At 39.8% G+C, this 11975-nt stretch overlaps 1 protein-coding gene across 2 annotated transcripts in view; it reads right to left on the minus strand.

The window, feature by feature from the left end:
• The window catches only part of LOC149217044 (uncharacterized), a 29723-nt gene extending 18894 nt beyond the window's left edge, over positions 1–10829 (minus strand). The window contains exons 1-2 of one of the 2 annotated variants that reach the window (XM_089392930.1): positions 10631–10829; positions 10412–10494 (exon numbers count right to left, since the gene is read on the minus strand). In XM_089392930.1, coding sequence (XP_089249056.1) covers positions 10412–10494; positions 10631–10764 — 217 coding nt within the window. In that variant the 5' untranslated portion in view covers positions 10765–10829. The remainder of the gene's footprint in view (positions 1–10411; positions 10495–10630) is intronic. The other variant, XM_089392931.1, reaches the window with a different exon arrangement.
• Between the last annotated feature and the right edge of the window lie 1146 nt (positions 10830–11975).

Here is an 11975-nt window from a genome sequence, read left to right on the forward strand (position 1 = left end):
AGATATTTTTCTTGGATCCCTCTCTCCGAGAGGTGTAGGATTGATCTAAAGATCATCCGATTCTGACATGTACCAATGAAGATATGAATTTATTTATATTATGGACAAATTGTCAAGGCCGGCCAGCAAACTCATGTAGGCTCAGAAGCCCAACAATCACATCTATTCATCCTCAACGTTAACCTATAAATACATGATGCCTCATCTTCATTTGATTTTGGACACACTTCATCTTCACACCTCTCTCTCTCCTCACATGATTGGGTACGGATTTCTGGGCTTCTCTCTCTCCACATGTGCAAATGAAAGGCTGTTTTCTTGCTGTCCCTGCGTTGACCAGATTTGACCGAAAACTTTAGGGGGCTGTTTTGACTGTGTTGACCATCTTTGACTGCGGTTTTGTGTGAAAAAATTTTGTTTGGGCAGGCCGCAGTTTTGGGCATGAAATCCGAGGCTGTTTGACCAGCATTGACTGTGATTCAAGATTATCGCAGGTTGACTGTTTGACCAGACTGACTAGGCTGAATTTGACTGTTTTGAGGGCTGTTTCATGTTGCTATTTGGAGGCTGAAGTTAACTGAAGTTGACCAAATCTTTGAGGGACAAATCTGCCCTATTGACCAGCGTTGACTTTTCTAGTTAGGTCTCTTTTGCTGCTGTTCTAAATTATCAGAATTTGTAAATTGTACTATCTCTCTCTACTGAACTATTGAAGACTAAAAGAAGAATTGATCAAGGGTTTCCCCACATTGGGGTTTGTCCCTGGCTGGTGCCACATCTTGTGTCCTCTTGTCTTGGCTTGTCTTCTACTGTTTATGTTTATGTTTTATCTGCATTCTACTATCATGTTGTTGTGATTACTAAATTGGATATTGATATTGGGCTAATAAAGAAATTGAAGTAAAATTACTCTCAATCATAGAACATACCATGGTATCGAAGCTGAGGTGAAGACAAAGCCCAAGCAAGAGTGAAAGAGCAATCACCAAAGACAACTGGACAAGAGCAAAAGACTCAATGGGTTTCTCATCCTACTTCCTGACTGAAGACAAGCTCCATGATAAATCTAACTATTATGGATGGAAGATGTCTCTTGATTTGACCTTGGAAGAGAAGAAAGTGATGGATTATGTGCAGGGTAAAATCCCTAAGCCTCCCTCAAATGCACTAGCCACTGCGAAGACCAAGTACAGTAAGGCTGAAGTCAAAGCGAAAAATATTACCAAGGATTCCATTGGCAAGCATCTGATGGCCTATATCTCCAAATTGAAGACCTCCAAGGAGATATACAACAAGTTGGTCGACATGTTCAAGGCTAGCAATGCTAATCAAATTCTATTTCTCAAGAATAAGTTGAAGGATATTAAGAAAGGCAAGGATGAGGACATTCAATCCTATTTCTTGAGGATTACTGAGATCAAGAATGATCTACTCTCGATTGGAGAAGTCATTCTTAACAAGGAACTTACTCTCACCACCCTTGGAGGACTCCCACCTAAGTGGTATGTATTTGGAACTGCTATACTCAACAAGTATCGAATTCCAGGGTTTGAAGAATTGATGTCGAGATTCATTCAAGAAGAAACAAGAATGGTGGAGCAAGAAATGCCTTCTAATAGAAGCAAACTCACTGTATTCTTTGCTCATGCCAAGAGGAAGAACAATGCAGGCTCAAAAAAGCAAAGTCAAGGAAGATTGGGATTCAAAAATGGAAGGAATGGAAGATGCTTTGTTTGCAAAAAGTTTGGCCACTATGCAAGGGAGTGTCCTAATAGAAGGGATACACCTCAAGATGATGACTATCATAACAACTCTGGGGGCAACTTCAACAACAATGATCAAAGGAATGGCAAGTCAAATGGCAAAGGAAAAAGGAATGCAGGACATCAAGGAAATGGTCGACCCTCCAAGAAATCAAGGAACTCCAGGTATGGAGAATCTAATGTTGTTAACAATAAGCAAAAAGAGTACTATCTTATATTAGAACTCTCCATTGCCTCTCCTCCGGACACTTTCGGAAATTGATTGATTGATAGTGGTGACTCACGGCACTTCACCGGATACAAAGAAGCCCTCTCTAATATGATAGAAAAAGAGACAAATTTGGAGATCATCCTTGGAGACGATGCCACCTATCCCGTGAACTATGGCATCGAAGGTTCGCCCATCTTCATTATAAGGCCCTATCCGATGTAAGACAAATGGCGACAGGTATGCCGGAGTTCAAAGTAGAGCATGAAGGTAGAAAAGGAGACGAACTTGGAGATCATCCTTGGAGACGATGCCACCTATCCCGTGAAGGGAGTAGGGAATGTTACCCTTCAATTGAATCAAGGCAACACTATTCATTTCCAAGAAGTACTATATGTACCCGATCTCAAAAAGAACCTAGTGTCCATTTCAACAATGGAAGATAAAGAATTCAAGGTGGATTTTATCGATGGAAAGGTACGTGTTTGGAAAATAAATTTTAAAGATGCATTTACTCTTAGGTTCAGGGTTAACACTTTGTATCAAGTTGGAGGAAGTCCATTTGGAGCCATGTCATGCGACACATCTCTACAATTTGAACTATGGCACTAGAGGTTCGCCCATCTTCATTATAAGGCCCTACCCAATGTAAGACAGATGGTGATAGGTATGCCCGAGTTCAAAGTAGAGCATGAATGTGTATGTCCGGGATGTGCCATAGGAAAACTTACAAGGGGACCATTCCCCTCAAGTAACAACGAGACCACAGACATATTGCAATTGATCCACTTTGACATATCTAGTATGATGCTCGTAAACTCCTTGGGAGGATACTTGTATTATCTCACCTTTGTGGATGATTATTCTCGCAAGACCTAGATCTACTTCTTGAAGAAGAAGGATGAAGTGTTCACCTGATTCCGACATTTCAATGCCTTGACCGAAAACCAATTCGAGAAGAAAATCAAGATACTGAGGATTGATAATGGGGCCGAGTACGAATCTAATGAATTCCAAGATTATTGCAGAGGAGTTGGCATTAAGAGGAAGACTAAAACACCATACACTCTCGAGCAGAATGGTGTGGCGTAAAAGGAAGAATCGCTCTATTGTAGAAGTTGTCCATGCAATGGTTCATGATCAAGCCCTTCCGAAGTTTCTATGGGCTGAAGCCGCAAATATTGCCATGTATGTTCAAAACTGATGCCCTCATCAAGCATTGGACTCCAAGACTCCCGAAGAAATGTTCACTGATAAGAAACACAATGTCTCTCATTTTAGAATTTTTGGAAGCCACGTATATTTTCATGTACCGAAAGAGAAAAAAGCAAATTGGGTGCATCTGGGAAGAAAGGAATCGTTGTTGACTATAGTGAAAATTCTAAGGGATATAAGATTTATGTGGCTAGTCAAAAGGAAGTTGAGATAAGTCATGGTGTCACCTTCGACGAAAATATGGCCCTCAGGAAGATCAACAGCCTTCCCAAAGGAAGGACAAAGAAGCTGACACAAGAAATCAGTGTGAAAAAAATGACGAAACGATGCCTGATGTTGATGAACCTATGAATCCTATTGATCCACTCCCTCATGAGCCTTCCTCCTCCAAGAGGAAACCCTCATGGCTTAGGGAGACTCTCGAAGACACTAGGAGGCACATTGCACCAAGAGCGACTTTCTGTGAAAGCAAGAAGCCAAACAAGTAGCAAGGATATTTGATCGCCATGAGCACTATCATTCAAAATGAGTCTTCATCATTCGAAGACGTCGTTAAGCAACAAGTATGGAAGGATGCTATGACTAAAGAATATGAGTCAATTATGAAGAATGATCTCTAAGATGTGGTCCCTAGACCCTAGGACAAATCGGTTGTCACTTCTAAGTGGCTCTACAAAATCAAGCATGGCGCTGATGGAAGTGCAGAAAAATTCAAAGCTCGCTTTGTTGCTCAAGGCTTCTCTCCAAAGGAAGGTGTAGATTATGATGAGATATTTGCACCTATTGTCCGATACTCCACCATTCGCTTGATCATAGCCCTTGCTGCCTCGCAAGGATGGAACCTACATCAGATGGATGTCAAGACCGCCTTCTTGCATAGTTCAATCAAAGAGGAAGTCTATGTGGAACAACCCGAGGGGTTTGAAATACAAGATAGGGAATCTCATGTATGCAAGTTGAAGAAAGCTCTCTATGGATTGAAGCAAGCACAACAGGCTTGGTATGACAGGATCGATAGTTATCTTATGAAGCTGGGATTCACTAGAAGTGAAGTCGATCTGAACCTTTACTTTAAGGTTGAAGATGATCCTCTCATTCTGGTACTTTATGTGGACGACTTCTTTCTGACAAGTGCAAACCCTCTCATTCACAAATGTAAGAGGGAGTTCACTTCTAAATTTGAGATGAAGGACCTAGGACCGATGCACTATTTCCTAGCATTGGAGGTAGTGCTGCTGGACCTGAATTGGGAAATGCTTCTGAGTATCGTCAACTCATAGGAGCACTGATGTTCTCGTCCGGACATACATTTTGCAGTTAACACATTGAGCCAATACATGGTTGAAACTCATTATATACATTGGATTGTTGCGAAGAATCTTCTGAGATATCTTCGAGGCACAATCACTCATGGATTGAGATACATTGCCGGAAATGTGAGGCTGCATGGTTATTCTGATGTTATTGGGCTGGCAGTGTGGTGGATCACAAAAGCACTTTTGGATGTTGTTTTTCTTTGGGTTCTACTTCGATATCCTAGATGATCAGGGAGCAAAAATCGGTTGCCTTGAGCACCGCCGAGGCCAAATAAATATTTGCTAGTATAGCCTCCTGTGAAGTTATTTGGTTGAGGTAATCTTGTGCGACAACTAGAGTGGGATCCGATTATCAAAGAATCATGTGTTTCATGATCGCTCCAAGCATATAATATCAGGTACCACTTTATTCGAAATATGGTACAACGAGAAGCAGTAAGGCTCCATCACATTGGGACTGATGAGCAGGTCGTCGATATTCTGACAAAGCCCCTGGGAAAGGTCAAATTGTAGGCCTTCCGAGAACGACTTGGTGTCGTGGAGAGACCCTCTTATGAGGGCCCTGTATGAGATGGACATTGATCTCTAGGAGCTCCAGGGGCCTTAGGGAACTTCTTGGAGCAGTGAGCAATCATGGGGTGAGTGGTTCAGCCTTCTAGTAGTTTGTTGAGTACAGGGTGAGTGGTTCATCCTTCCCCTGTGATACTTGTTAGAATTAGCAACTAGGGCCAAACTCCACATGGGTCATCTTATTTATGACAGCTGATATTTTTCTTGGATTCCTCTCTCCGAGAGGTGTAGGAGTGATCTAAAGATCATCCGATTCCGACATGTACAAATGAAGATATGAATTTATTTATATTATGGACAAATTGTCAAGGTCGGCCAGCAAGCAAAACAAGCATTCAAACCACCAACTCAACCTCAACGTTGCATATAAAAGGAGGAGACCTCAAGTCATTTTATCATCATTTCATCTTCACATATCTCTCCCTCCTCATCTGATTGGGTATGCATATTTGGGCAGTTGTCTCTCACATGTGCGAAGGAAGAAGGACGGATTTTGTTAACTGTGTTGACCAGAATTGACCGGGCTGCAGGATTGTTGTTTGAATGCATCGACCTCTAGCATTGACCTGTTTTGATTGCGATTTGGGTGAGGTATCTCTGTCCTAGCAAGCCGCAGATCTGGGCACTGAAATCGAGGCAATCTAACCTCTCATTGGCCGCAGATCTGGGCACTGAAATCAAGGCAATCTAACCTCTCATTAGCAATCTAACCTCTCGTTGACCAATTTTTACTGGACTTTTTCGAACTGTTTTGGGCTGATTGGGCTTAATGTTGGAGACCGAAGCTGACTAGGTTTGACCAAGCTTATTAGAGGAAGAATTCTGCCATGTTTAACCAGCGTCGACTTTTCTGGTTAGGGCTTTTTGCTGCTGTCATAAATTATCAGATTTGTAAATTGTACTATCTCTCTCTCTGTTGAATTATTGATGAATATAAGAAGAATTGATCAAGGGTTTCCCCAGATTGGGGTTTGTCCCTGGCTGGTGCCACATCTTGTGTCCTCTTGTCTTGGCTTGTCTTCAACTGTTTATGTTGATGTTCTATCTGCATTTTACTATCATGTTGATGTGATTGCTAAATTGGATATTGATATTGGGCTAATAAAGAAATTGAAATAAAATTGCTCTTAAGCATAGAACATACCATTGTTACCTAAAATTAGGAATACCCCTTGGCGACATATGAGCAGAGTGAGAGGTTCATCCTTCTCCTGCCGAGACATCCTACCCATGCAGTCTAGGACTCACGGGAAGTACCTCTCATCTGGCCAATGAGTAGGGAAATAAGGATAGGGACCATAGTACTACCGATGGACACATCGTGTACTACTGTACTCCCTAGGCTAGGATGTCTGATATTGATCCGGGATCAATTGGAACTGACTTCGGGTTAGTAAGAGTGGTATGAAAAACTCTCTTTTGATTGGGACTGACTTCGGGTCAGTAGAGAATGGTATGATACATTCTCGGTCACTTCTTTTTCTTCATAGTTCAGTCGAGCGATTCATTGATGGAAGAGATAGTACAGATTGGCAGATGGATTAGCAGGTGGAGTTCTCCCTAGTTGGGAGGGAGTGTTAAAATTGGCAACTAGGGCCAAACTCCACATGGGTCATCTTATTTATGACAACTGATATTTTTTTTGGATTCCTCTCTCCGAGAGGTGTAGGATTGATTTAAAGATCATCGGATTCTGACATGTACAAATGAAGATATGAATTTATTTATATTATGGACAAATTGTCAAGGTCGGCCAGCAAACTCATGTAGGCTCAGAGGCCCAACAATCACGTCTATTCATCCTCAACGTTAGCCTATAAATACATGATGTCTCATCTTCATTTGGACACAATTCATCTTCACACATCTCTCTCCTCACATGATTGGGTACGAATTTTTGGGCTTCTCTCTCTCTCCACACGTGCGAAGGAAAGGTTGTTTTCTTGTTGTCCGTGCGTTGAACAAATTTGACCGAAAACTTCAGGAGGTTGTTTTGACTGTGTTGACCATCTTTGACTACGGTTTTGTGTGAGGAATTTCTATTTGGGCAAGCCATAGCTTTGGGCACGAAATCCAAGGTTGTTTGACCAACATTGACTATGGTTAGGGCTGACCGCAGGTTGACTATTTGACCAAACTTTGACTAGGCTGAATTTGACTGTTTTGAGGGTTGTTTCATCTTGCTGTTTGGAGGCCAAAGTTGACTGAAGTTGGACGACTCTTTGAGAGTCAAATCTGCCTCGTTGATCGGCATTAACTTTTATGGTTAAGGCTCTTTTGTTGTTGTTCTAAATTATCAAAATTTGTAAATTGTACTATCTCTCTCTATTGAACTATTGAAAACTAAAAGAAGAATTGATCAAGGGTTTCCCCACATTGGGGTTTGTCCCTGGCTGGTGTCACATCTTGTGTCCTCTTGTCTTGGCTTGTCTTCTACAATTTATGTTTATGTTCGATCTGCATTTTACTATCATGTTGATGTGATTGCTAAACTGGATATTGATATTGGGCTAATAAAGAAATTGAAGTAAAATTGCTCTAAAGCATAGAACATACCATTGTTGCTTGAAATTAACAGAAACCAACCAGTTTTGGAAAGTTAATAACATAGCTGACAAATCAAACTTTGGATACTTCTGTAACAATCAAAGTTGTATCAAACTCTCTAAAATTCAGTTTTTCATGATCAATCCAGACCATTGTTTTAAGAAACGGTCGTTTCGAAACCGAAACGGCCGGGTTGATCCGAGCCAATACCTTTTTCTATGACCCGGCCTTTGGAACGGTTCGACTGGCCGAGTCAGCCATGACTCGGCCGAGTCATGTCTGACTCGGCCAACTCGGCCGTTTCCATTATGACTCGGCCGAGTCACAAAAAAACGCCCAGCATCATGTCAAACTGCGATTTAATAAAATTTTAATGGATTTTTAAATTGTTTTTTGGTTGGTTTGGACTCCAAGCAGTTATAAATTTTCATGGTAATGTTAAATTCTTAAAGTAAAAGTGACATTCTCCTTAATCTTCATTTTCATCCTTTTACTTAAATTTTTAACATTACCATGAAATGACTTAGGATGTTTGGGAGTGGTTTCGGCCTCATTGGATTTCATATGGAAAAAGGAGAATTTTAGATTTCATTCAAAATCCAGCAGACTTATCAGTTTTTCAGGGTTTCAGGATTGGAGGATTGCAATATTTCCATTGAATTTTGTCATGTATTAGGGTACGGATTCTGGAACTCGTATTTAATCAAGAGCACCAATCCCTCTATGTACCTTGATGTTAGTGACATTGGTTGTCGAACTCCTCTGGGATTCGCTCCCAAACCAAGAGCTTCTCAAAATGTCGCTCCCGCTCCCGTTTTCGTTCTCGCTCCCCACTTTCGCTCTTGCTCCCAAGTAACACTGAGCCAGATGATGTTGGCAACTCTAGTAGTAGCCAGTAGTACTGGTCACAGAGTTTTGTTGTAGAGGCCATTTATAGCGTCCTTGGTTATGTGTTTTTGTTTTGATCTCTACATCATCATCGTGTATGTATTGGACAATGTACTGGGTGCCATTTTGATATAATGGATATATTCATGAGCCTACTTTGATCATATGTTGTCTTCTATCTATATTCTAATGCTGTGTGTTTGGAAACATGAATGAAAATCTTTAAAATTATGCGTTTTTATAAAAAATAAATATTTAATGTATTTTTTACAAGGACCGAGTCATTGAAATCGAGCTGGCCGAGTCGATACCGAGTCGGAGTCGGAGTCAACCCTCGGCCGAGTCGGAGTCGGAGTCGGAGTTTTAAAACATTGATCCAGACACACCGAGATCAGATGGTATTTTATCGGAGAAAAGTGTTCAGAAGGGAGCTGTGGTTCTGCAGCACATTCCAATATATCAGCAGGTACCTGGTATTTTGACTAAACCTTTGACCAAAGGGAAGTTAAAGATGACTTGGATCGGTGGAGAACACTTTCCTTGATAGGAGGAACTGTTAAATAGTCTTCCTCTGATCATCTTCTACTGGGTTGAAGCACAAATGGCACCTTCTGTTACAACAGCATTACACAAAGCCATACAGCAGTAAATGTCATACAGCATAATGATCAATATATGAGGATGCAGCATAAAAAGGCATTGTGGGCACATTAATAATTTTAGTATTCCAGCAGTGAGTGTGCATGCATGAATCAGCTATAGATAGAATAGCATGAGTTTATCCTTACTCTTCACTTTAGAGATAAGGCACTAAAGTTATATGAGGCAGTTCTTTTATATTTTTAACAGTCTTCGTAAATTCGTTTTTGTATCCAGTAAATAGAGTGCAGATCCTGCTTGCAGCACAATCTCTTGCATGGAGATCCCAAGATCTAAGCAATAGATCTATTTTTGTAAACCTAGACACCCAATGAGATCTATAAGAGAAAAGGTTAGGGTACAGATCTGTATCGATATTAGAGAGTTTTAGTTTCATTTATGCTACAGAAAATACAGAAAATTCTGCGTATCAATTTTTCTAGTAACTTTTTAGTCAATGATAATGGAATAGCATTAAGAGGGGTTCTCAACAGTGATCTACATTTTCTCTGTATGTTTTCTAACTGTTTCCGTTTATAGGCTCAAACGAGATTCAGATAACAGTTTCGATTAGCTTTTAAATTCAGTTTGTGCTATTCCTGTAGGAAAAAAATATGTTTACCAAGTGTTACTAAATTTCATCAGTTGTTAGTAATTAATTGGATGAATGGCAGTAGCAGAAGATGAAATCAAACGTTCTGTCCATTTTTATTTCAGAGTGCTTTGAACATGTCTACAAATAATTAAATGGTGAAGCAAACACCTTGAGGAAGGAAGGACTACAGCTGGCTGAGGGTTCAAGGTTATGGAGGGAAATCAAGGATTATCATGTCTTACAGGAACATATTTCTCCATCCTCGAATGGGGACTCTTATGACGGTCAGTTTTCTGAAGATGATCCAAGGGCCTCAAAAGAAGATTTCTGAATTTGAGAGAAGATACAGGACCCTTCAATCCATATCAATGCTTTCTTCAGGCTTAGCAAAGAATGTATATTTTCGTTCTGATATGTATCTCTTTATAGTCAGATGAAATAAAAAATTAGAAAATTTGAGGGAAAATATATCAATATCAATCGACATGTAAGCCAATAAATGCACCAAAAAAACACAGATTGAAAAAAATATGCCTGCTGTGAGTCTGTGAAAGCAAATATAAGCAGCACCTCTTCTGGAAAATGTGAAGCAGAAATACAAAACAAAAAAGACATCCTGATAAGAGAATATGGGTTGAGAGAGACAAAATAAATCAAGGCTTAGACTCACCTCTATCCGATTGCATATGAGGATCTGAACCGGCCGCCTCGGATTGTCCACAAATGCAACTTTGTCCGTATACATTATAGAATCTGGGAATTCAATTTAGAGCACATTGTTAATCTTCTTCAAGTGAATCCAGATGCATCTTAGCACCAGCACCGATCAAGTCAATCCGCCGCCTGGAAAGAAAAATCGCACAATGCAAATATTTGCAAATGCGCCTACCTGAAAAGGGGGCGCGGTGTAAGAGGCCCTCCTGAAAACCCTCGTAGAAGGACATATATCTGCGGATCTTGAAACCCTACATCAGATATAGCAACCCATTTTATGATATAATATTTTAAAAAGATTAAAAGCATTGTCGCCGACCCTGACACCGTACATAGTATATAAAACTAGCATTGCACCTAGAGATTCAAAGCAATGTCGATAGGACGATTGGTATATGGAATCGAGTAAAAGTAATATTTTATATATGTGTTGTATGATTCAACAATTTTATTACAGTTAATAAAAGAATTAATAAATAATGTGGCTGTTTTAAAATTTAGGATATAATTTTAAAAAAAAATTAATAAGTGGGAAATATAAGTTTTAAGATCCCAAAAAAACTTAATTAAAAAGAGAGAGATTTTAGGTTTAATTTGAAAGTCTCAATGTAAAGCTATTATATCGGAACATCTTAAAAAGTTTTTTAAGAAAAATGGTGATTAAAACTTTTTCTAGATAAATTTTAAAGGTTTAAGGCCTAAATATAATAAAATCTGGCATATATATATAAATAGTAATAAAGAGACCGACCCCATAAAACTACTAGGTAGCATATTGGGATCTCGCGAGCAGCGTTTTTGTTTTAATGTCCATGACCAGACTTTTGAAGCCTCCGACTTGCAACTTTATTTACACCATATCCATTCAATTTAATTATTTACACCATAACCATTGTGACTTTTAATGTCCGTGACTAGACACACGGCTTTAAAACTTGTGATATGAAGGGTGTGACGCGGCAGATGCGATATTATATTAAGGTGTGTTATGATGGAGCAGTTGGGTCCGCAACACGTATCACATTCGGAGGATTCAAAGTGATAAGGCTTCAAAACTTGCGATATGACGAATGCAATGTTAATGGACAAATGTGGAGAATTAATGGTTTTCGATAGAATAAATGCATTCATTATTACTAACGATTTCCTGAGATTTCGCTCATAAAAGTCTTGGATTATTACGTAATCGGTTATTTGCTAAGTTATTCGCTCTTAATGTTAGTTACTCTCACCCTTGTGTTTCTCTTGACAAGCCAGTCCCGACAAGCATAACTCGCCAAAAATGTCTCGGTCGACCAAACCCAGGAAGAAAATTGTTGTTCAACAACAATCAGTCGCTCCTCCCCCTAAGGTTGCAGAATTTCCTGCATTATTTACCGATACCACATGCACCTCAAACGCTGGAACATCTACCTGGGAGGCCTTGTATCAACTTTTCAAAGATGAAGAGTCGAGATTCACGGAAAGAGTAGCCACAGTTGAAGCTTCATACCCAATTTTTGATACTACGTATAGTGATC

Source organism: Pinus tabuliformis, chromosome 1_1 (genome assembly GCF_031772625.1).
Source record: "Pinus tabuliformis cultivar Carrire ecotype Pingquan chromosome 1_1, CPIR1, whole genome shotgun sequence".
Classification (NCBI taxonomy): Eukaryota; Viridiplantae; Streptophyta; class Pinopsida; order Pinales; family Pinaceae; genus Pinus; species Pinus tabuliformis.